The sequence below is a fragment of the Myotis myotis genome, unplaced genomic scaffold (genome assembly GCF_014108235.1).
Source record: "Myotis myotis isolate mMyoMyo1 unplaced genomic scaffold, mMyoMyo1.p scaffold_m19_p_4, whole genome shotgun sequence".
NCBI classification, from domain to species: domain Eukaryota; kingdom Metazoa; phylum Chordata; class Mammalia; order Chiroptera; family Vespertilionidae; genus Myotis; species Myotis myotis.
In genome coordinates, this window is record NW_023416346.1 from 53,624,661 (window position 1) to 53,651,243 (window position 26,583).

Below are 26,583 nucleotides of genomic sequence, written 5' to 3' on the forward strand. Positions count from 1 at the left end.
TTTTGCACATTTACCTTCTACAATAGTTTTTATTTGGAAGGGCTGAAATCAAATGCCAAATGTGTGTCTCAACTATTGATGTAGAGAAATTTCACATTTGGCAAAATTGGTTCAAAATGAATAAATTATAGAAGCTATTCTCTTTTAGTAAGAAAATACCTAATTCCCAGTAATAAGAACTAGAGATCCAGCAGGCATTAAACATCCTATAATTGCAGTATAATGCGCATAATTACTATAGATATATAGTTCTAAGTAAACCCCAGACATCTTAAGGTCTTACAGCTGAATAAAGTTGCTGCCAATGTCTTCTTTTGGCTTAACAGTGCAGTTAATAGTTTGGAAACAAATAATAAGAACTATCATTAGGCAGCAAGATACCTAAACTAAACATTTAGCAGAGAGAGTAGTACAGATATGATATAGACCCACAATCACACACAGATACTTTATTAGTTTCCTCTACACAAGCTAGTAACATCAATCTTTTAACAGAAACCTCAGGTCATTTGAGAGGCCAAACAGATCCAATGAAATAAGATGAAAATTAAATACTTAAATTAATCAAAAGGCAGTACAAAACCACCTAGAACCTTCTACCACAGTGATAGTGGGCTAAGATTAAGCTACAGCAAAATAATCTCATGTAAATGTTAAAGAATACACAGCAAAAAGTGAAGTTTGCTTTCCAGAAGACTATGGTACAATGATCATTTGGGCCCAAGAAGGTATTTAGCCAGGAAAAGGTCAAGATGGTTGAAGGTCAAACCAAATGGAAAAGGAACAGGTACAAAAGAGACTAAGTGACAGTTTCCTAGCAGAGGTTGAGGGATCAGGCTCTTTTCCTCCCAAGAAGCATCTGCTGCACTGTGTGCTGCCTTCCTTCCCTCAGGCTCCTACCTGAGAGCTGCCTGCCTTACAGGGAATCAGCAACCAGAGCTGGATTCTGGGCTGCCTAGGGCTCTTGTTGTAATTTAGTATAGACTTTAGAGAACTTGTCACATGTTAAGGGGGGTTGGGAGCTAGTTTGGCTTTGTTCTTTTTATTTTGTTTATTTTGGGGTTGGCTCTGTTGCTAGTAGTTCTGAACCTAGGAATCTCAGAAGCATTCACGTGAAAAGTAGTCTGAGCTTCCCCAAACACATTCAAGCACCCCCACACAACACCCTTCAAAGTCTGAAATCTTGCGGAAGCTGAGTTATAGTTAAAGCTGCAAGGCCCACAAAATCAAAGAAGCCAGAACGAGACAATGCAGGTAGGAAACCTGAGTAGTCTCAATCTGTCTTTCCCTAATTTTGGAGAAAAGTTAATATACCTGGAATGGGATGTAGAAAGCTATTGGAGCAAGCTGGGGCTTCTGCTGAATTTTCCATCGAACACCAAGGGAAAACAAGGGAAGGGGTTCACTTTATTTTTTTAAAAGCCTCAGAAATTATTCTGTTATAAAGGAACATGGCTGAACAGGTAGGAAACAGATTCCCCATTGTGAGTTCTCCTGATGGCTTCTGCAAGAATCATGGAGATGTCGATCACCTAGAAAGACATGAAAAACACCAACTTAGTATCATATAAACAGAGATGACTGGCCAATTTGCAGACAATGATGAGAAGTCTAATGAGAGTCCTTCACTGTGCTGTTTCACCTCATGAGTCTGCACCCAGCTATTCATAACATTTTTTTAAATCCTCACCTAAGGACATGCTTAGAGAGAGGAAGGGAAGGAGGGCGAGGGTATGAGTAAGGGCGAGAGCGAGGGAGAGGGAGAGGGACAGAGAGAGAGACAGGGAGAGGGAGAGGGAGAGGGAAAGAAACATTGATTGGTTGCCTTCCATATGTGCCCTAACTGGGGATTGAACCTGCCACCCAGGTATATGTCCTGGACAGGAATTGAACCTACAACCTTTCCATGCATGGGACGATGCTCAGCCAGTTGAACCCCTCTGGCCAGGTGATAACATTTTTAATATAACCACATAGTATAGAGTTAAAATGCTAACAGAGGAAAATTTCTGACTCAGACTCACCAAGATGGTGGTAGGCTGACATTTAAATTTTTTTTTTTTAAGAATGAATATTTAAGCTGAAAAAAAAAAATCCTTTTAAGAATAACATCAACCCTCCAATTATACATATCTCAGAAAGCTAATGGATTACTGTATATATTTTTAATTAAGCAAAGGCCTTCTCTTAGTGCAACAACATTCATACTCAAGTGCCTAATAATTACTTGGGGAATTACGTTAAAGTAGTGGTCCCAGGACTTCTGGTTTTGTAGGTCTGGGATGGAGCAAAGTAATCTGCATATTAAGAACCCCAAGTAATTAACTTAGTTTGGTTCCAGAGCAACTTTGAGAAACACTGGAGATCTAAGGAATATGACATCAGTTTGAAGGATTCACATTATGTCTGCAGGGGCCAATAGTTAAGAGTGACACACACACACATACTATAAAACATACACTTGCAAACTTGAGTATCATGATCACTGGAAGAGCCTGTTAAAACGTAGACTTCTAGGCTCCATCTTCTAGAGATTCTGAGTCGAGCAATCTGAGTTTTAAAGCATGTGATGTTTTACTTTAGGAACACAGATCCTGATGGTAGAATAAGCCCTTAAGAGGAAAGGAGGAATTCTTCTGGTAATTCAACACATATTACCACCTCCTGAATACTTAGTGGAGTTTTGTTTTTCAAGAATCTCATCCTCACCTGTATTTTGGAGCAATGCTTCATCTTATCCTCCTGAGGTATGGTATTGGTGACCACTACTGCTTCAAAGCATGCATTGTTAATGCGAGAAATGGCGGGGCCAGAAAAGATTCCGTGAGTCAAGATAGCATAAACTCTGGTGGCTCCAGCTGAAAGAAGTCTACAGGAAAAAAGCAGAGTTGATTTTGATTAATCTTACCTGTCACTATAGAACAGGGTTGGGAACGTCTGGCCTGCAAGCCGTATAACGCCCTGGAAATCATTTGGTCTGGCCCTGCCAAGGCATGAGGGGTGAGTTAATTAAATGTTTGACCAGATATAACAGGCTAATTCTTAAGTTGATAATTTTGTATGGCCTGTGAATGATGTTATATATATATCCAAATGGCCCTTGGCAGAAAAAAAGGTTTCCCACTCCTGCTATAAAACCTGATTAAGAAGAAGTGTATATTATTGGTCAGCTTGGGTGCCATACCACAGATGGGTGGCTTAAACAGAATTTTATTTCTCACAGTTCTGGGGGCTGCAAAGTCTAAGATCAAGGTGGTAGCAAGACAGGTGCCTGGAGCCGGTCCATCCTTGCTGTTTCAAGGGACCTGGCATATATGGCATACTGTTCTTAATATGTTTGCTCACCTTCTTGGCACTATGTGTTTTAACCAAGGTCACCTCTCTGAGAAAGGTTGTTTCCCCAGGTAGGGATTTTCCCCTGAAGTTAGGGAGGGAATAAAACCCCTTAACTAAGTGCCAGGTGGGTAATTAATCACTTTAACTACGAACAATCATGCTTAAGCTACATAATCTTTACTCCCTGGAATGGAGATAAGAAACGCCCTAACCTTTGGACTAGAGATTGATAGGATTGGAATCAACTGGTATAAATACAGATGTAACAAGACAACAGGACACAGAACCTAGACACAGAACCTAGACACAGAACCTAGACACAGAACCTACACAGAACCTAGAGACAGAAGAACTTCGCTGGAGAGAACATGGCAAAAGATCCTGGACAGAAACTGGAGACAGAACCTAGAGACAGAACCTAGCAAGAGAACATGGCAAAAGATCCTGGACAGAAACTGGCCACACAACCTAGAGACAGAACCTAGCGAGAGAACATGGCAAAAGATCTTGGACAGAACCTAGAGACAGAACTTGGCTACAGAACCTGGATAGAACATGGCAAGAGAACCTGACTAGAACCTGACGACTGAACCTGGCTGGAGAACCTGGAGAACCTGGCTGGAGAACCTAGCAAGAGAACATGATGATCACCCGAAGGCTGCCTCCATGTCATTCCTTCTTCAAAGACTCCGTCCACACCTTTGGGAACCCCTGGACTTGCTGGGGTTGGACCCCAGCATACAGGTTTCATTCTGAGGCTGCCTCTCCTTTTTTTTCCCCTTCTGAGGCTTGTTCTCTTAGATTACTAGTGGCTGCCATCTCGCTGTGTTCACATGACCTCTTTGACATCGCTGACCTCCACATGTACCGGGGAGAAGGGGGGAGCAAGCTCTCTGTTCTCTTGTTATAAGGACAATAATCCCATCATAAAGACCCTACCCTCATGACTTCATTCAAACCTAAATACCTCCCCAAAGGTCTCACACCGGGGGTTAGGGTTTCAATGCATCAGATTTTAGGGAGCTACCATTCAGTCAATATCAAGGAGAGAGAACTGGCCCTGCCCAGTGTGGCTCAGCTGGTTGGAGTGTCGCTCCATAGACCAAAAGGTAGCAGATTTAATTACCGGTCAGAGCACATACTTAGGTTGTCGGTTCGATCCCTGATCTAGGCGCATGCGGGAGGCAACAAGTGGATGTCTCTCTCTTTCTCTCTCTCTCTACCTTCCTTCCTCCTTTCCTCTCTCTAAATATCAATTTCTTTTTAAAGGAGAGAGAACCGTACTAAGAACTTACTTCAAGATCTGGATTCTTATAAAAGAACTGTGATAGATTGCTACACTCAACAAAAGCCATCACTTCTTCTTGCTGGACACACAGCTAGACTACATTTTCCAGCCTTGCTTGCATAGTTAGGTATGACCATGTGACTTAACTCTGGCTATCAAAATGTGGGTAGCTACAATGTACACCACTTTTTGTCCGAGCTTATAAAAGTCTTCCATGGGCCCTGGCGAGTGTGGCTCAGTTGGTTGAGCATTGTTCCTTGCATGGAAAAGATCGCTGGTTTGATTTCCCAGTCAGGGCACATGCCCAGGTTTCGGGTTCGGTCCCTGGTCAGGGTGTGTATGGGGAGGCAACTGATTAATGTTTCTCTCTCTCTCTCCCCACTCTATATCTTCCTCCCTCTCTAAAAATAATAATAATAATAATTGGGTAATCGATCTCCCATGCTCTTTTCCCTTTCTGGGTGGCCAAAATGAAAATGTCTTTCAAGGTAATCTTGAAAAGCACATGTTAAAGATGCAGTGACACATGACTGAAAGAGGAATACTCACATTGGAATACACCATGAATGAGAAAACGACTTTATCTTATTAAGCCACCAACACTTCAGGAGTTGATCTATTATAGCAATTAGCATTACCTTACTAATACAAAGAGACATAAGCAAGTTTATGAATGTACACTTCAGGATCCAAATCAGAACTCACTGAGCACACAAATATTTTTTAGCACCCATTATACACCAGGCCATGTGCAAAGCACACTCATAGATCAAAAAAAAGTTTGAGAGACAATGCTATCCATAGTAACTTGGACTGTAAATAATGGGGAGCCACTTAAGTTTTCAAAGCTGAGAAGTGATGAAATCTAGTCTTAGTTTTAGGAAGATTAGCAAGTGGGAAGGCACTGTGAAAGATTGTCTGGGAAGGTAAGAGACTGGTGACTGGTAGCAGAGAGAACAGAGGTAAGGCGATTTAGAACAGGCAAGAGATGAGAACTAATCCTATATAATAAGAGAGGGATATACTAATTAGCCACGACCAGATATGCTAATTAGTCACAACCAGATATGCAAATTGACCATCACTCCAACACACAAGATGGCCGCCCCCATGTGATCAAAGATGGCTACACCATGTGGCCACAAGATGGCCACCACAAGATGGCCTGCAGGGGAGGGCAGTTGTGGGTGATCAGGCCAGTAGGGGAAGGCAGATAGGGGCAACCAGGCCAGCAGGGGAGGACAGTTAGGGGTGACTGGGCTGGCAGGGGAGCAGTTAGGCATCGATCAGGCTGGCAGGGGAGTGGTTAGCGGTGATCAGGCTGGCAGGCAGAAGCAATTAGGGGCAATCAGGAAGGCTGGCAGGTGAGCAGTTGGGAGCCAGCAGTCCTGAATTGTGAGAGTGAGGCCTAAATGGGCAGCCCAACATCCCTCAAGGGGTTCCAGACTGAAGAGGGTGCAGGCTGGGCTGAGGCACACCCCCCAGTGCACCGGGCCTCTAGTATTGAATAAAGGTAGTAACAGCTAAAATGGACACTAAAAAGGTAAGACTAAAAAAAGAGAGAGAGATAAGACCAGGGTTTCTGTTTTAAGTAAAATATAAATATGTCTACTCCGGCCTGTGGATTTCTACCTTAACTTGCTATATACTAGTATACTTAAAATGGTTACAAATGGCAAGTTTATTTTACATACAATTTAGCACAATAACAAGAGAAAAAAACTAAGGAAAACTGGGGGGAAAAGGAATAGTCATCAATTTATACATATTGAAATTCAAGCCTAGGGTGATGAAAAACTCCCAAAGCTAGTTATCATCCCTCCATTCAGTTCCAAAAAGAATCAGCAGGCTTAAGTCATTCAGAGAGCAATCAGCTTTTTACTTCTAACCACAGGCCCCACCGCTCAGCACTCACTTGTCAGCTGCATGGCAGATTGTGCCACAAGTGTCAGCCATGTCATCCACTAGAATGGCCACCCGATCCTTCACGTCTCCTACCAGCACCATGCGGTCCACTTCATTGGCCTTCTTTCGTTCTTTATGAATCAAGGCAAAGTCAACATTCAACCGGTCTGCAATGGAGGTAACTCTGCAAAACAGGGTATCTGCAGTTAAAACCTGGCTGTGTATGGCTTGTAAGACCAAAAGAAATGGACTAGCCCTGGCTAGGCAGCCCAGATGGTTAGAGCATCGTCCCAGTATGCCAATGTTATGAGTTCAATTCCCAGTCAGAGCACATAGAAGAATCAAGCAGTGAATGCACAAATAAACGAAACAACAAATCTATGTTTTTCTTTCTCTTTCTAAATTCAATAAACAAAAAAGTTAAAAATTCAATAGCCTGGCCAGTGTGGCTCAGTGGATGAGCACTGACCTATGAACTAGGAGGTCACGGTTTGATTCCTGGTCAGGGCACATGCCCGGATTGCGGGCTTGATCCCCAATAGAAGCTGTACAAGAGGCAGCCAATCAACGATTCTCATCACTGATATTTCTCTCTTTCTCCCTCTCTGAAATCAATAAAAATGTATTTAAAATTTTTTTTAAATCAATAAGTAGACTAAATAACAGGCTTGTTTTCTGGAGGAGAATACTCCTTGAAACCAAACAGTTCTCAGGGCTGGAAGAAAGCGACTAATTTATTAACATCAGAAAATGGGTTTTATAAATTAACTAGAAGCCCGTTGCATGAAGATTCGCACAATAGGCCTTCCTTCCCCTGGCTGCCAGCACCGGTTTTCCTCCGGCACCCGGGACCCAGGCCTTTGGTCCGGCCGCAGCGGAGAAGCCAAGCCTCAAAGCTAGGATTTTTCCCTCTGGCCGCAGCGAGGCTTGGCTTCTCCCCTCTGGCCACAGTGAGGCTTGGCTTCTCTGCTGCGGCCACAGTGGAGAAGCCAAGCCTCTTCAGTCTTCAGTCTTCGCTCTTCACTCTGGCCAGAGCCTTCAGTCTTTGCTCCGTGCCTGTGTATGCAAATTAACCGCCATCTTTGTTTGGTTAATTTACATACTCATCCTGATTGGCTGGTGGGCATAGCAGAGTGACACCAATTTGCATGTTTCTCTTTTATTAGTGTAGATGCCTCCATAACCTGAGAATAGTTTATAAATGTATCAGTCAAACTTAAGTGAATTCATTCTGAGTTACAGTAGTGGATAGACAATGTCCTCAAAGTTCCAAGAAGCAGTATAATGTTAAGGGACATTCATTTAGTGGACTGCTAGGAATGGAGACTGTCCCAGTTTGACATGTCGATGTGGTAAGAAGTGAACCTGAACCTGGCTGGAGAATAGCAGTACTCGGCCTGTTCCAGTGCCCACCCCCTAATCACACTCCCTTCAGTGATCCACAGATTTTCAATGTCAACTATACCTGGATATCAAGCTTGGGAGCTCTTTAATGACTGCTAGAAAGTAAGTCATATATTAATTAACCAGGCAAACTGGACATCTCAATGTATAGCCAAAGTATCTCCAAATCAAAATCGATCAGATGCTCAAACCTCAGAGGGAAGGTAGGGGAGGGTAGGAGTAAGGGGGAGAGATCAATCAAAGGACTTGTATACATGCATATAAGCCTAACCAATGGATACAGACACCAGGGGGGTGAGGGCATGAGTGGGGGTGAGGGTGCAGGGTGGGAGAAGAACACATATGTAATACCTTAATCAATAAATAAAAAAATAGGATTTTTTAAAAAAAATTACAAGATAATACACCCTAGCCCAGCCGTGGGCAAACTACGGCCCGCGGGCTGGATCCGGCCCGTTTGAAATGAATAAAACTAAGAAAAAAAAAGACCGTACCCTTTTATGTAATGATATTCACTTTGAATTTATATTAGTTCACACAAACACTCCATCCATGCTTTTGTTCCGTCCCTCCGGTCCAGTTTAAGAACCCATTGTGGCCCTCGAGTCAAAAAGTTTGCCCACACCTGCCCTAGCCAGTTTGGCTCAGTAGATAGAATGTCGGCCTATGCACTGAAGGGTCCTGGGTTTGATTCCAGTCAAGGGCACATGCCCATGTTACGGGCTCAATCCCCAGTGGGGGCCTGCAGGAGGTAGCTGATTGATGATTCTCTCTCATCACTGATGTTTATCTCTCTCCCTCTCCCTTCCTCTCTGAAATCAATAAAAATATAGTAAAAAATAAAATAAAAATTACAAGATAATATGAAACAGACTAAAAAGTGGGATGGAAGACAAAGCTGGTGACAAAATACCATATCATTCACACAAACAGAAATCCATTCAGTGTATATGACAGTGTGCTGCCCCAGTGGCATGTAATCCATGCTCTACTGTGCCATCCTTTTATCATGTGTGATGAGGTCTGTGCTTTTTTTTTTTTTTAATATACTAGTCCAACCAGATCATTATGTTTTGTTTCCCTGGTGATGATGGTCACATGTCTAAGTCTGTGCTAGATATGGAAGAACCTGTAACCATATAATAGAGAACACACAAAGTTTAAATGACAAGCTAGGCAACACTTGTATGCTGACCTAAATGAACCACACTCTGTGTTCATTTTACTACTACTTCGTGGGCACATAACTTCAAGACTAACCAATCTGGCCTGGCTGGCATGGCTTGGTGGTTGAGCACTGACCTATGAGCCAGGAAGTCATGGTTCAATTCCCAGTCAGGGCACATGCCCAAGTTGCAGGCTCAATCCCCAGTGTGGAGCATGCAGGAGGCAGCCAATCAATGGTTCTCACTTGTCATTGATGTTTCTAACTTTCCCTCTCCCTTCCTCTCTGAAATCAATAAAAATATATTTTAAAAAATGACTAACCAATCTGCTTGGAATGATTACTGATCCAAGGCAAATGCATGATCAATTAGTTCAAGTATCCCAAATTGTTCATAAAAAAAGGCAAAAAACTCAGTGATTAATAAAGCATAAAGGGGAGCAACTAAGATGGCGGCATAGGTAAACACTGGGAAATTGTCGCCTCACACAACAATTGAAAATTACCGCAAAGGACTGAGCAAACATCATCCAGAACAACAGGAAGGCTGGCTGAGTGTAAATTCTACAACTAGAAGGAAAGAAAAGCACGCTGAGAGCCAGAGGCGCTGCGGAGGTGAAGTGCAGAGGTATGGCGGCTCGCGCGCGCGAGGAAAGGGGGTAGCACCTGAGGACGCGGCTGTCTTTTTGAGTCACAAGCTCCTGACTGCTCTGAACTCCGGTTCCGGGAAGTCTCTGGGGACCCAGGACTCATACGGGGAGAGGCTGGTCTGTCCGGCAGCGAGCGAACTTGAGGGCGGCTTTCCCTCAGAGGTGCTTGCAGCCGTTACCGGGACACTGAGACGCGCGACTCCGGGCGGAGAATCGGCCATAGCTGCTTTCTCCGCCCTTTGACTCCCTGAGACCCCGCCCCACCCAGGCTGCAGCAGAGGCTTTTGCATGTGAATGTACCTAACTGCAGCCGAACCAGGCAGACCCGGAACTTCCAAGAGAAGGCCCAAGGCCCCACAGCGGCTTGCATTGCTTCACAGCTGAGCCTCTTCGTGGCTCCTGCTGTGTGGCCTCAGGCAGAGGCTGAATTAGCACCTCCTTAGATCCAGGAGCCACTGTGCCCACTGGTCAGAGGGGGTCCATCCAGACTGCAACTCCTCAGATCCATAAGGGACACACTCAGGGAGCAGACTCAGTGAGCACCAAAGCCCCACTGAAGCAAGTCTTGCCCCAGAAGGGTGTCTTCAGCACAGAAGTTCTCCCACTTTAGACACAGCTGATTCTCACAGCCAATTGGCCTGGAGGTCAATTCCTCCCAGTGATTCTACAACAACCAAGGCACCAAGAGTGCACCAAGAGTGTCCACCCCAGGTAACTGGGGAGGCTGAGCTACTGGGCCCTACAGGACACCTGGCGCACAGGACCACTCTATCAACACAGGGAAGCTGCCAAAATGCGGAGACAAAGAAACAGGTCACAAAGGGCAGAAATGGAGGAAAGCAAACGATTGGATATAGAGTTCAAGGCCACGTTTATAAGGTTTTTCAAGAATTTTATGGAAACCGCCGATAAATTTAATGAATCCCTCAATAAGTATAGTGAGACCATGGAGGACATGAAAAAGGACCAAGTAGAAATTAAGCATACACTGACTGAAATAAAGAATAATTTACAGAGATCCAGCAGCAGACAAGAGGATCCCAAGAATCAAGTCAAAGATTTGAAATACAAAGAAACAAAAAATACCCAACCGAAAAAGAAAAAAGAAAAGAGATTCCAAAAATAAGATGATAGTGTAAGGAACCTCTGGGACAACTTCAAGCGTACCAACATCAGAATTATAGGGGTACCAGAAGGAGAGAGAGGGCAAGATATTGAAAACCTTTTTGAAGAAATAATGACAGAAAACTTCCCCTACCTGGTGAAAGAAATGGACTTACAAGTCCAGGAAGCGCAGAGAACCCCAAACAAAAGGAATCCAAGGAGGACCACACCAAGACACATCATAATTAAAATGCCAAGAGCAAAAGATAAAGAGAGAATCTTAAAAGCAGCAAGAGAAAGACAGTCAGTTACCTACAAGGGAGTACCCATACGACTGTCAGCTGATTTCTCAACAGAAACCATGCAGGCCAGAAGAGACTGGCAAGAAATATTCAAAGTGATGAATAGCAAGAACCTGCAACCAAGATTACTTTATCCAGCAAAGCTATCATTCAGAATAGAAGGTCAGATAAAGAGCTTCACGGATAAGAAAAAGCTAAAGGAGTTCATCACCACCAAACCAGCATTATATGAAATGCTGAATGGTATTCTTTAAGAAGAGGAAGAAGAAAAAGAAACTCTTACCATTTGCCACAGCATGGATGGAACTGGAGAGCGGATAAATACCACATGATCTCACTCATTTGTGGAATATAATGAACAACATAAGCTGATGAACAAGGACTGATCCAGAGACGGAGAGGCATTGATTGGACTGTCGGGACTTGGAGGGAAGGTAGGGGAGGGTGGGGGTAAGGGGGAAAGATCAACCAAAGGACTTATATGCAAGCATATAGGCCTAATCAATGGACATGGACAACGGGGAGGTGAGGGCATGAGCGGGGGGGGGGGTAGAGGGTAACGTGGGGACAAGGACACATATGTAATATCTTAATCAATAAAAAATATATATATATAAAAAAAAAAGAATAAAGCATAAAGGGCTAGAAAAAGTCACTCCCTATGCCCTTGAGGGGAGAACTATGAACAAGTCATAAATACACAGGGATCTCTCTCTCCTACAAAAATCTAGCCAACACAGAAGTGATAGAGACTCACTTTGAATATAATTCATCACTAGAAGAAAATTATAGCCTGGACAGTGTAGCTCAGTTGTTGAGCATTGACCTATGAACCAGGTCACAGTTAGATTACCGGTCAAGGCACATGCCTGGGTTGTGGGCTCGATCTCCGATGTGGGGCATGGAGGAGGCAGCCAATCGATGATTCTCTCTCATCATTAATGTCCCTCTCTCTCCTTCTCTGATATCAATAAAAACATTTTTTTAAAAATTATCCTTAAAAAAAAGAAAGAAAATTATAACCACTCCAAACCATGTAGCAACAAGTCATCTATTAAAGGCAGTTTTTCTGTAACCCACTTTGGAAAGAAATTCCTGCTTGATTATTTCAAATGGGACTATTTTCTAAGTCCCATGGCAAGATGTGAAAATAATGCACAAGTTAAGACAAGTATGACAACTACTATTAGGGGGATGTTTTTTAGGTTCTGTCTCTAATATTACAGATGATAACTGACAATTACATAAGCCTGACAAAGCCATACATCTGGCTGAATAACAGAACTCAAGTTCTCAGCTTATCAGTGCTGTTGAAGTTATTGAAAGAAAGAGCTTGCAAAGAAACAGTCACTGAAGATTTGTATGGCTCTTAGATCTGAATTAGCTTTTCCTAATCATCTGTGTTTTGTAGCTCTTCATTCTATTTCCACAACAAGAAAAGCATGTGTCACACTTTTGAATGCATTACTAATGAGTGACCCACTAAGGAAATCAAAAGCTCTTAGTCGGCACCATGTGAGCTGTAAAGCTCTGCAACTGGCAATTCCTGGCAGTTTGTTTAAAATGTTAAGGTCTTGGGTTTAAACAAAATTACCACACTTTATTTTCCTTCCTGCTTAATACTTAATCCAAAGGATCAAAATGGTCTAACCAACAACAGCATTTAGAAGTACGTACGTAAAAGCTTCCTAGCCCATTATTAGCATGTGGTTTAACAGCAGGTGCCACTCATTAGAAAACCAAATTTTCTCCCCTTTCTGATAGGCATCTAGCAGTGTTGCTAGCCCTGACTGCAAAGTTATTAATGGGTAATGGCCACAATACCAGATTTAGAGCCCCTCTATTGCTGCCTTATCTTTCAGATAGTGACTTTCAGGCCAGGGAGAGGAATAAAACTATATCCAACCTATGTCCCAGCTATCAGTACATCCATTCTGAAGTACTTAAAAACTTCCACTTGGATAGAAAAACATCACTTTCTGACAACTATCTGAAAGATTTTCCCAATACATTGAGAATAATATAAATTTCAACCATACCTCTTAGCTCCCCCGGCATCAGGTGAGACAATAGTGCAGTTCCTCCACTCAGATATATTCTCCCTTATCCACTTCAGGACAGCTGGTTCTGCATACAAATTGTCCACAGGGATATCAAAAAAGCCCTGCAGGAAGGAGCTGGGTTAGTTTTGCTTCATTTTCCTTCTCTTCCATTTATGTATTTATTTTATTTGAATAAATTTGGCATGTAACATTGTGTGAGTCTAAGGTATATCCTTCTCTTTTATTCACAAACAACTAACAGAGAATAGTGACTTGCCCAAAGAATACCTTACTGCAACATTCAGACTGATTAGAAGGTATGCCCAATGTGAGAGACTGTAAAAACAGTCCCTTTGAATCCAGGCTGTGCAAAAGAACCCAGCCATAATGGGCAAAGTCAACCCTCAGCTAACCCACAACTGACCATAGGCAGGAGCGAACTGTTGAGAAAAATAGCCAAGTTCAGCTGGGACCACAACTATCCAGCCAATGTGCATACTCATGAGATAATAAAAATTTATACTGCTTTATGCTAAGGAGCAAAAGCTAACTGGTAAACCATTTAGAGATGCTATCCCATATAATAAAAGCGTAATATGCAAACTGACCGAATGGCATAACGACTGGTCTCTATGATGTGCACTGACCAACAGGGGGCAGATGCTCAATGCAGGAGCTGCCCCCTGGTGGTCAGTGCGCTCCCACAGGGGGATCACCACTCAGCCAGAAGCTGGACTCACAGCTGGAGAGCACAGTGGCAGTGGCAGGAGCCTCTCCCGCCTCCACTGCAGGTGGGTGGTAAGGAGCGAGGGGTCCCGGACGGCAAGAGCCCTGGACTGCAAGAGGGATGTCTGACTGCAGGCGGACATCCCCCAAGGGCTCCCAGACTGGGAGAGGGCACAGGCTGGGCTGAAGGACCGCCTCCCCCCCGCCCCAGTGAATGAATCTTGTGCACCGGGCCTCTAGTAGTATATAAACTTAGTAGAAGGTATTTATCATAAACTAGAGGCCCGGAACACAGATTAGTGCACCAGTGGGGTCCCTCGGCCTGGCCTGCGTCCTCTCACAATCCGGGACCTCTCTGGGGATGTTGGACTGCCAATTTCAGCCCAATCCCCGCAGGCCAGGCCAAGGGACCCCATTGGTGCATAGAGCTGTACACCAGGCCAGTTTCGGCCTGATCCCTGCAGGCCAGGCTGAGGAACCCCACTGGTGCACGGGCCTCTAGTATGCATCTAAGATCTTTGGTTAATCTCTTCCCGCCCTCTCTCCTCCCCCATCCCCTGAGATTCATCAGTCTGTTCCACATTTCTATGCTTGTGCGTTGATTGTCTTCCCCTAGTGGTCATTGCGCGTCATAGCTACCAGTCAAACGGTCAGATGGTCGCTTAGGCATTTATATATATAGATTGTCAGAGAGAGTAACTAGAAGCCAGATCTGTGTTCTAATATTAGTTGCTACAGATTATTTGTGTTTCTCAACTAATTTGTCCCTCTTCTATAAAATGGGTATATTCACCTGTCCTATGTACCTCACTAGATTGCCATAAGCCTCTAATGACAATGATTTGAAAGTATCTTTAAAAAGTATAAAAAGTATATACATAAGGTAGTGTTCTGCTCCTCTTACTCTGGATTTATGCTAGAAAGTAGGTTCCAATATCTGTGGCTCTAAAAAAATGTTTAATGTTTTTTATTGATTTTAGAGAGAGGAAGGGAGAGAGAAACATCAATAAGAGAGAGAAATATCAATTGGCTTCCTCCTACACGCCTCCTGCATATGCTCTGGGAATCAAACCAGTGTCCTTTTGGTGCAAGGAATGATGCTTAACTAACTGAGCCACACCGGCCAGGGCTCTGTTTGATGAGGTGGCTCAGTTGGTTAGAACATTGTCCCAGTACACCAAGGTTGTGTGTTCAATCCCCAGTCAGGGCACATACAAGAATCAACCAATAAGTGCAAAAATAAGTAGAACAACAAATCGATGTTTCTCTCTAAAATCAATAAATAAAAAATAAATTTAATGATGACAATAACAACTTCCATTTATTTGGCTCCTGTCAGAAACCAGGCATTATCTTATGAATTTATTTAATATGTTATTTAATACAATAACAAAGCAGTGTATATTCATTCAGAGAAATTAAATAACCTGCCCAGTGTTACAAAGCTCATAGGTGTTAGAGCCAGTATTTCCAAATAGGTCTGATCTCTAAGCCTACACTCTTTCAAGAATACATGACTGCCTCCCTTTTCAACCACCCCAAATGACTAAATCCATGATCTAAGGTCAATGTGAGGATGCTTAAAATGTTGTCAATGTCTAGTTTATTTGAGCTGTACATGGGCAGCGTTATGCTTCTCTGCAATCTTCAGCATTATCAGTCCTCTTTCCCCTTCTTACCTCTAAGGCAGTGGTTCTCAACCTTCTGTTCCTTTAAATACAGTTCCTCATGTTGTGACCCAACCATAAAATTATTTTCGTTGATACTTCATAACTGTAATGTTGCTACTGTTATGAATCGTAATGTAAATAACTGATATGCAGGATGGTATTGGGCGACCCCTGTGAAAGGGTCGTTCGACCGCCAAAGGGGTCGCGACCCCCAGGTTGAGAACCGCTGCTCTAAGGTAATATTTAGCTTCCTTTGATACCTGAATTTGAGAAGCATGAAGGTCCATGGTAATAATATGATCTGCACCTGCTACGGAAAGCATATTTGCAACAAGCTTGGCTGAGATTGGAGCCCGGCTCTAAATGGAGGGGACAAAAGAAAAAAAACAACAAAGAGCCAATTTGAGAAATAATTCATTTGCACAAGAAGCATTTATTTATTATGTACCTACTATGTTTAAGGCTCTTGCTATCAGGAAATTCAAAGGAAGTGACACGGTTACTGACTTTTAAGTACATCACAATCTAGCACAATTAAATGGAATGTAACTTTGCTAACTCAGGATACATATTAAATGAAAGAAAATGCCTTCCTACCTTTCATTTTCTTAACTTAATGTACAGATTTTTAGCTATTAGTATTCAAGCGTTTCCAATGCTCAATTTAAATTAGACAATCTTTTTCAAAATATTTTATTAAAATCATTTAACACATACATACTCAAACCTGTATAACATCCAACATGCAATCCTACAGTTTATTTTGTAAATTACACCACGCCCTTACTGATCTGAAGGTCAACCTTCTAGCAATCGCAAACCCTTAAATAATAGGCAAACACACCTGCTGCACTATAAAATGGCCAAGACCATGCCCTTTACTCTGTACTCTGGAGGAGCACTATACTTTATTGGAATTAAAACACCTGGCCTTTTTTTTTTTTTTTCAGTTTCTCTGCCATTTTTTTAAATTTATTTTCATTGTTAAGGGTATTACAGATGTCCCCATTCCCTCCCATTTGTCCCCCTCTGCCCAGTTCCCACCCTACGCTAAGTCTTTATTGCACTATTGTCTATGTCCATGGGCTATGCATGTATGCATATAAGTTTTTTGGTTAATCTCTCCCCCCTCCCCCCATTCCCTCTGAGGTCTGTCAGTGTGTTCCATGCTTTCATGTCTCTGGGCCTATTTGTTCATCAGTTTATTTTGTTCATTAGATTCCTCATATAAGTGAGATGATGTGATATTTGTCTCTGACTGGCTTATTTCACTTAGTATAATAATTTCCAGGTGCATCCCTGTTGTTTCAAAAGGTAACAGATCCTTCTTTTTTACAGATGCATATGTACCAGTGTTTGTTTGTTTTTATCCACTTATCTACTGATGGGCACCTGGGCTGTTTCCAGAACTTAGCTATTGTAAGTAATGCTGCTATGGATATAGTGGTGCATATATGGCCTTCTCCAATGCACTGTATGTAAATTTTGGGCATTGATTACAACAGACAAAATAGACCTGCAAAGTTTTATGTATATACCTTGTCCTTTAATATACCAGATAAGGCTAGGGGTGTGTGTGTGTGTGTGTGTGTGTGTGTGTGTGTGTGTGTAATGAGATCAAGTATCCATGTAACAGACTTCAAGTTTTATGAAAAGGTCACAACTATAACCTTACTAGGGTCCCAGGGGATCTACAATAGTTTAAAAAATATTCTACTCCATGGGAGCTGGTGCTTAGTCTTACTGATATAATTAAATAATAGCAGTGAGCTAACTGAAAGTCACAAATGATGACTAGAACAAAATATACAGTCTACAAATGTGTTGCTTTATACAAACCAATCACATGTCAATTGTTTTAAAGAAAAGGTAACGCCTAAAAGAATGTGATTTTAAAAATCCTCTCTAAATAGGGATATAATGATCAACATAATTTGATGAACAGGAATAGATCCAGAGACAAATGGTAGGGGAGGGGGTTAGAGAGCAACCAAAGGACTTGTATGCATGCATATTAGCATAACCAATGGACACAGGCACTGGGGTGCTGGGAGCTTGCCCGGGGTGGGAATGGCTGGGGCAGGGGGGTCAAGTGGGGAAAAAGGAGACATATGTAAAACTTTAGAGAATAAATAAATAAATAACCCCTCTAAATATATATCTGATGGGCAACCCACTTTGGACCCCCTCCCTGCTGCAGAGTCCATCTATTTCTCAATAAACTTTGTTTCCCCTTAAAAAAAAAATTAAAAATAAATAAATAAATAAAAAGATATATATCTGATGATTAAGGACTATTTTTGTGACTTTGGGAAAGTGCTCATGATTCCCCTGATTAAAAACATTTTTTTTAAATTTAAAGTCTTTATTGTTTAAAATCTTACATAAGTCTCCTTTTATAAACATTTTTTTAAAATGTTTATAAAGGAGATTCTGCTCCTACCTTATCCTTCTTATCCTGCCGGGCATAAGGGAAGCATGGGATGACTGCAGTAACCCGGCTGGCTGAAGCAATCTTACAGGCATTAATCATGATCAAAAGCTCCATTAGATTGTCATTAATTTCACCACAGCCACTCTGAACGATGTAGACATCCTCTCCACGGACACTTTCGCCAATTTCAACACTACAAACAGGAAAGGGCAACAAAAACAATAGATTTTAAAGCATTATACTTCTACAGACAATAAGGTCTAAAAACCATAGCTTTCTACCAGTATGCTATGAATGGTTTACAGCTGCATGTGAACAGTTACTGCCTTGGACTTCTGGATGGCCCTTTTTGCAGAAGCAGTTTACTGCCTCAGTTTACTCCAGTGCACTATACAAATATTACTTATTTTTTATATGGGAAATGACAGAAAAATATTGGCTAAAGTACTCACAGGTAATTGAACCATAATTTCAGTAGTCAGCCTATATCTCATTTCAGGTACAAGACGTGAATGCAAATTTGATATAGCATCTGTGACTATCACAATCCATATATAACAAAAGTAGAAAGGTCATATAAGGAATGAATCACTTCTGCTCTATAAAGATGCCTTGTACAGAAGACAGTATCACATCTACCATATTGGCCATTCACTCAACAAATATTAAATGTTCCATTGTCAGCCACTGTGCTAGGTGCCAGGTACATATTGAGAAGAAAACACATTTGGTCCTTACCTTCATTCTATGCTAACTATACTCTGGTCCAATTAATAAGTCTTGTTTTGCCGAAACCGGTTTGGCTCAGTGGATAGAGCGTCGGCCTGTGGACTGAAAGGTCCTAGGTTCGATTCCGGTCAAGGGCATGTACCTGGGTTGCGGGCATATCCCCAGTGAGAGATGTGCAGGAGGCAGCTGATTGATGTTTCTCTCTCATCGATGTTTCTAACTCTCTATCTCTCTCCCTTCCTCTCTGTAAAATATCAATAAAATATGTTTAAAAAAAAAATAAGTCTTGTTTTAAAAATTTCCACAGGAAACACTGGCCGCTGTGGCTCAGTTGGTTGAGCATCGTCCTGTGTACCGAAAGGTTGCTGTTTCGATTCCTGGTCGTGGCACATGCCCAGGTTGCAGGCTCGATCCCCCAGTTGGGGGCGTGTAGGAGGCAGCCAATCAATGATCCTCTTTCACATAGATGTTTCTCTTTCTCTCTCTCTCTCCCTCTACCTTCCTCTCTAAAATCAATAAAGCATATTTTGTACATGAAAATTCCAAAGGAAGTTACTATAATTGTGGGGTTATCATTTACCATAAAATGAAAATGTTAATGTCTATACTTGGTTCATTAACAATAATAACTTAGAGTTTAAAAATAAGCTGTCAGCCTGTGGAATGAAGGATTCTAGGTTCGATTCCAGTCAAGGGCATGTTCCTCAGTTGCAAGCTCAATCCCTGGCCCTGGTCAGACAGAGCACATGCGGGAGGCAACCAATCGTTGTCTCTCTCACATTGATGTTTCTCTCTGTCTCTCGCCCCCTCCCTTCCACTCTCTCTAAAAATCAATGAAAAAATATCCTTGGGTGAGGATTAACAAAAAACAAACAAACAAACAAACAAACAAACAAAAAATAAGCTCAGTAATAACAACTCAAAACACCATTTCCCCTATTTATTCTTTAGTTGGGGGTGTTTATGGATGCACATTCGTATATATGTGTGTAGTATGTGTAGACAAGCATAAATCAGAATGGTTGGCAACATTAAGAGAAAAACTTCAATAGGCGATAATTCTATTGCCAGAAAAGACTAATACAGGTGGTAATTATTATTTAATGTTTACTTCTTTCCAATTCAAATAACAATGAAAAGTAACCTAATTTTAAAAAGAATGGGGTTAGTCTATATAGTAAAGCCAGAAAAATAAAAGCAAATCGTAAAAAATCAAACCAGAAATTAGAACAGAGACATTGAGATTCCTGGAAATAAACCCTCTTTAAGCACTAAATGCAATAATTATATTAGTCTCATCCCACGACCACAACAAAATTACAACTAAACTATAAAACAATGATCATTGATAACCTTCTGAAGTCTAGCTAAACAGAAGTCTTATAATTAAGGATATACAAAAGAAGCTGTAAGATTGATAGAAGTGAAGACAAGACACTGAATGGATTGGAGGAGCAGGAGGGCGGAGTCCCGCCCCACACAAGCCTCCCTGGCACAGGAAGAGAAGTGCTGGGAAGAAAAGTCCCCACAATTTCTGGTTGTGAAAACCAGCAGGGATTGTGGCTGAGGAGACTTGTCCAAGTGAGACTGAGGGCTGCTGGAGTCCCAGGGGGTCCTCTTAAAGGGCCTGCACATTAATTTACTTGCTGATGGACTCCGAGTTCCAGCACTGGGGCAGCAGCTAGAAAAGCACCAGGGACTAACAGAGAGGCACTGAACTATCTGGCTTAAAGGCGAGGGCTTGGAAGGGAAGCTTTATCCTAGACAGAAGTGCTGTAAGAAGCCATTGTTCCTTCCCTGAGCCTTCCCCCATCCAGCCTGCAGGCATAGGCAGATGCCAAGTCTGAGTCTCCATCAATCAGCTAACAAGGTTGGCTCTGCCCTGGTGATCCCCTGAGATTCTGTCCCACCCAATTTGCAGGCCCACCTGTGGGAGGCCCCCTGCCAGGGAAGGTGCCATGGCTTTCTTTAAGTTATGTTGACTGAACCCAAGGCTTGGACATAGCCCTACCTTGGGGACATTTCTGGCCAAAAGGTGAGAATGCCTTCAGCTGGACTCTTCAAAGCCCAGGTGCTGGAATGGGTTTTTATTATGTAAATTCAGTCAAGTACCTGGAATACCTCTCTTATCTTGAGTTTTGGTGAAACCTCCAGATATTTTGGGGAATTGGGACTATAAAATAAACATGCTGCTTTGCGACTTGGTCTTTCTACCTCTCTGCCAGAAAAGGACAGAAGCACACCCAGGCCCAGCTGTACTTTCTATTTTGTGTCTGTCTTTCATTTTCTCAATCCCCAATACACCTCCATTTGAAGGAACCAGTTCAAGCTCTCTTTCCCTTGCGGGTTGCAGAAAAGGGAGCACATGCCCCGGAACACCCACTCAAGCCACTTCCAAGGGCTTTTCATCAATGACACACCCAAAGGGCAGACTTAGCAGACACAAGAATGCCCCTATGTGAGAATGACCCTATGTGAGTCCTGCTCCTTAGGGTCAGCCGCCAAATAGCACCTACACTATAATTATGGCCATTCCTCACAGCCAATCCACCTGATGGTTAATCCCTCCCACTGACTTACCAAAAGCAATCAAAGCTCAAGTACAACAGAAGGGTACACACAACCCATATAAGGGACACACCTGGAACACCCACTGGGCCTCACAGGACATCCTATATAATAAAGAGGTAATATGCAAATTGTACATCATGCCCTTGTACAAGATGGCCACCCCCATGTGCTCACAAGATGGCCACCACAAGATGGCCAGCAGGGGAGGGCAGTTGTGGGCGATCAGGCCAGCAGGGGAGGGCAGTTGTGGGCAATCAGGCCAGCAGGGAAGGGCAGTTAGGGGCAACCAGGCCTGCAGGGGAGGGCAGTTGGGGGGGACCAGGCCTGCAGGGGAGGGCAGTTGGGGGCAACCAGGCCTGCAGGGGAGGGCAGTTGGGGGCAACCAGGCCTGCAGGGGAGGGCAGTTAGGGGCGACCGGGCTGGCAGGGGAGGGTAGTTAGGGGCGACTGGGCCGGCAGGGGAGGGCAGTTGCGGGTAATTGGGCCAGCAGGGGAGTGGTTAGGGGCAATCAGGCAGGCAGGCAGGCGAGTGATTGGGAGCCAGCAGTCCCAGATTGTGAGAGGGATGTCCGACTGCTGGTGACCAGGCTTACACCGGCAGTCAGACATCCCCCAAGGGGTCCCAGATTGGAGACGGTGCAGGCTGGGCTAAGGAACACCTCTCCACCAGTGCACAAATTTTGTGCACCCAGCCTCTAGTCCTATATAATACAAGCCTAATATGCAAATCGACTGAATGGCGGAATGACCGGTAGCTATGACATGCACTAACCACCAGGGAGCAGACGCTCAACACAGGAGCTGCCCCCAGCCCGAAGACCTCAGGCAAGACAAGGTGGGTGCCAGTGGGGGCCCCTCGGATCGCTCCACCGGTCACCCCACAGATGAGCCCTGATTGCTGGCCAGGCCTAGGGACCCTACCTCTGCATGAATTTTGTGCACTGGGCCTCTAGTCTACTATATTAGGCCAATCTACCAATGCCAGAAGACATGGCACCTCTACCTAATACACAGAAACAAATACAGGGAGGCAGCCAAAATGAGGAGACAAAGAAACATGTCCCCAAATGAAAGAACAAAACAAAACTTCAGAAAAAGAACTAAACAAAATGGAAACAAGCAATCTACCAGATGGAGAGTCCAAAACAATGGTTATAAGGATGTGCAATGAACTTAGGGAAGACTAGATGATCTCAGTGAGAACATCAACAAACAGATAGGAAACATAAAAATGGAGATAGACTGCGGAGCTCCAGTGGCTCAATTGGTTAGCGCGCGGTACTTATAAAAATGGAGATAGACTGGAGAGCACATACAAGAATCAATTAATGAATGCATAAATAAATGCAACAACAAATCCATGTTTCTCTCTCTCTCAAAATAAATAAATAATATTTTTAAAAAATGGACAGAGAAAACATTTAAAAATTTAGGAATGAAGAATATAATAACTGAAATTAAGAATATATTATTAGTGGGAATAAACAGTAGATTAGATGAAGCAAAGGATCATATCAGCAATTTGGAAGACCAGGTAGCAGAAAACACCCAATCAGAACAGAAAAAAAAAGAATCCCCCCAAATGAGGACAGTTTAAGGGGGTCAGGTCATCAAGCATACCAATATTCACATCATAAGAGAAGAGAGGGTGGTCCTTCTGCTGTTAGGGTCAATTTGCATATTACCCTTTTATTATATAGGATAGAGGCCTGGTGCATGGGTGGGGGCCGGCTGGTTTGCCCTGAAGGGTGTCCCGCATCAGGGTGGGGTTCCTGCTGGGGTGCCTGGCCAGCCTGGGTGAGGGGCTGAGGGCCGTTTTCAGGCTGGACACCCCCTTCAGGGAGGAGGGTCCTACTGGGGTGCCTGGCTAGCCTGCATGAGTGGCTAATGGCTGTTTGCAGGTTGGCCACAGCCCCTTCAGGGTGGGGTCCCCCCTAGGGTGCCTGACCAGCCTGGGTGAGGGGCTGATGGCTGTTTGCAGGCTGGCCAAGCCCCCCAGTGGAGACCCTCACCCCATGATGGTGTGGCCAGCCTGGGTGAGGGGTTGATGGCCGTTTTCAGGCTGGTCATGGGCCCCAGCGGGACCCTCACCCCATGAGGGTGTGGCCAGCCTGGGTGAGGGGCTGAGGGCTGTTTGCAGGCTGGCCACAGCCCTTTCAGGGTGGGGGTCCCCGCTGGGGTGCCTGGCCAGCCTGGGTGAGGGGTTGATGGCTGTTTGCAGGCTGGCTACAGCCCCTTCAGGGTGAGGGTCCCCCCTGGGGTGCCTGGTCAGCCTGGGTGAGGGGCTGAGGGCCGTTCAGGCTGGCCACAGCCCCTTCAGGGTTGGGGGTCCTGCTGGGGTGCCTGGCCAGTCTGGGTGAGGGGCTGATGGCTGTTTGCAGGCTGGCCATGGCCCCCAGCCACCCAAGCTCCCAGTGGAGACTGGCTGGAAGCAGGTATCTGGGGTTTATTTAGCTTCTATAATTGAAACTTTGTTGTCTTCAGCGGAGGCCAGAACCATCCAGGGCAGGCAGGAAGCTTGGCTTCCTCCATCGCCGGGGCAACCAAGCCTCCTGCTTGCTCCAGCTCAGTAGCTGCTGGCCGCCATCTTGGATGGATTAATTTGCATATAGTCGCTCTGATTGGCTGGTGGGCGTGGCTTGGGCATAGCAAAGGTACAGTCAATTTGCATGTTTCTTTTTTATTAGATTAGATAGTCAAGATATGGAAGCAACTAAGTGTCCATTGATAGACAAATGGATAAAGAAGTCATACAAGCCCTGGCCGGCTTGGCTCAGTGGCTAGAGCATCAGCCTGCGGACTGAAGGGTTCCAGGTTCAATTCCGGCCAAGGGCACATGCCTGGGTTATGGGCTCCGTCCCTAGTTGGGGACATGCAGGAGGCAGCCGATCGGTGATTCTCTCTCACCATTGATGTTTCTATCTCTCTCTCCTTCTCCCTTCCTCTCCGAAATCAACAAATATATTTTTTAGCCCTAACCAGTTTGGCTCAGTGGATAGGGCGTCTTTTTTTTAAAAAAGAAGTCATACAACCTGAAACTAATACAAAATAATACTGAATGTAAGCTGTAACTGAAAAATAAAATGTAAAGATGTAAATCTTAAAGTAAAAAAAAAGAAGTGGTACATATGTACAATAGAATATTATTCAGCTATAAAAAAGAAAAAATCTTGCCATCTGTGGCAATATGGATGGACCTAGAGGGCATTATCCTAAGGGAAATAAGTCAGAGAATGGCAAATACCATATGATTTTACTTATATGTAGAAACTAAAGAACAATATAAATGATTAAACAAAAACATAGATACAGAGAACATTTTCATAGCTACCAAATGGGAGTGTGGTTGGAGGGATGGGTGAAAAGAGGGAAGAGATTAAGATGTGCAAATTGCCAGTTACCAATTGATATTTCTCTCTACTCTCTCTCTCTCCCTCCCTCCCTCCTCTCTAAAATCAATTTTTAAAGAAACTAGAAAATGAGCAATATAAACCCAAAGTAAGCAGAAGGAAGAAAAAAATCACCATAAGAACGGAAATCAATGAAATTTAAAACAATAAAACAAAACAGAGATAAAACAATGAAACAAAAAGTTGTTTTTTGGGGGAAGGAAAATCAATAAAATTGATAAGCCTCTAAGAAGACTAACCTAAAACAACTTCATTGAAGAATTTTACCAAACAGTTAAAGAATTAGCAAAATCTTTTTGAGAAACAGATGAGGGAATTATTTTCCAACTCATTTTATGTGGCCAGTATTACCCAGATACCAAACCAGAGAATCTATATATATAAAAGGCTAATATGCTAAGTGTCCGACTGTCCAACCAGTCGCTATGACACTGACCACCAGGAGGCAGATGCTCAACACAGGAGCTGCTGAGCTGCAGTGACTTGGTAGCAGTGGTTCTCGGTGACACACCCTGAAATCAGAGAAGAGGGAGCCGGATTCCTCGAGGAGCCGTGTGATTCCATCTTCAGCCATGGATTATTTTGTTGCTGGGGTACTGTTGGCCCCAAATCTGGTTTACTGCTCACTTTGTGTTCCACACCCTGTACAACAGCAACTTTGCAGAGTGCCCTCTCGCACTCCGGGACCCCTCTGGGGATGTCAAAGAGTCGGTTTTGGCCCAATCCCCGCAGGCCAGGCTGAGGGACCCCACTCCACAGACACTGGGGAGGGACCTCGGGAGGTTGGCTCCAGGGTGTGTCTGGCCCATCTCACCCAGTCCTGCCCCGCTGGCCACCTTCTAATTTCCTTTCAATGTGCACAAATCTGTGTACCAGGTCACTAGTGGCAATATAAAAAGAAAAACTACAGAGGAGGAGAAGAAAGGTGGGTATGACTACAACATGTCAACAGGAAGAATCCTTGATATAGATGGTTTTGTATCTTGGCTGTATCAATGTCAATATCCTGATTGTTGCATCATACTACAGTTATGCAAGAAAACTGTAGGTTGGAAAAACTATGCTTCAGAACTTAGGGAAAACTGGGTAATGGTACTCCAGGTCTCTCTGTATTACTTTTTATGACTGCATGTGAATTTATAATTCACACTCTTCCTACTATCTGGAATGCTCTTCTACAACTAGCTCATTCATTTCTCAGATCTCCAATCAAAATATCTTCCCTTAGCCCTGGCTGGTATAAATCAGTGGTTAGAGTTTAGAGTGTTAGCCTGTGCACCAAAGGGTCTTAGGTTCAATTCCAGGTCAAGGGCACAAATTGGTTGCAGGTTCGATCCCCTGGCCCTCTTCAGGACACATTTGGGAGGCAACCAATTGATGTGATTCGCTCACATATATGTTTCTTTCTCTCTCTCTCTCTCTCCCTTTTTCCCTCTCTCTCCCTCTCTCGCTTTCACGCTCTCTCCCTTCCTCCCTTCCTCTCTCTCTAAAAATCAATGAAAAAAATATCCTTGGATGAGGATTAACAAAACATATATACATAGTTATATCTTCGCTCTTCCCTAGCTGGGTAGCTCAGTTGGTTAGAGCATTGTCCACGCCAAGGTTGCGAGTTTGATCCCTGGTCAGGGCACATACAAGAAGCATAAATAAGTGAAATAACAAATCGATGTCTCTCCCTAAAATCAATAAATTAACATTTAAGAAAAAAATACCAACCAATTGTATTGTACAGACTTTATTTGCATACTAATTGAGCAAACTAAAAACAAACCCCATGTTTAAGAGACAATAATTTGAACACTGGTTAGTTATTTGATATTAAGAGATAACTATTATTTTTAGGCA

General features: G+C 43.4%; 1 protein-coding gene across 4 annotated transcripts in view; it reads right to left on the reverse strand.

Annotated features, from left to right (window-relative positions):
- Positions 1-418: 418 nt before the first annotated feature.
- PRPS1 (phosphoribosyl pyrophosphate synthetase 1) overlaps positions 419-26,583 on the reverse strand; it is a 37,332-nt gene continuing 11,167 nt past the window's right edge. The window contains exons 2-8 of one of the 4 annotated variants that reach the window (XM_036305286.1): positions 18,036-18,219; positions 15,853-15,951; positions 13,194-13,318; positions 6,540-6,713; positions 2,710-2,869; positions 2,460-2,550; positions 419-1,532 (exon numbers count right to left, since the gene is read on the reverse strand). In XM_036305286.1, coding sequence (XP_036161179.1) covers positions 1,432-1,532; positions 2,460-2,550; positions 2,710-2,869; positions 6,540-6,713; positions 13,194-13,318; positions 15,853-15,951; positions 18,036-18,219 — 934 coding nt within the window. In that variant the 3' untranslated portion in view covers positions 419-1,431. The other 3 variants (XM_036305287.1, XM_036305288.1, XM_036305289.1) reach the window with 3 other exon arrangements.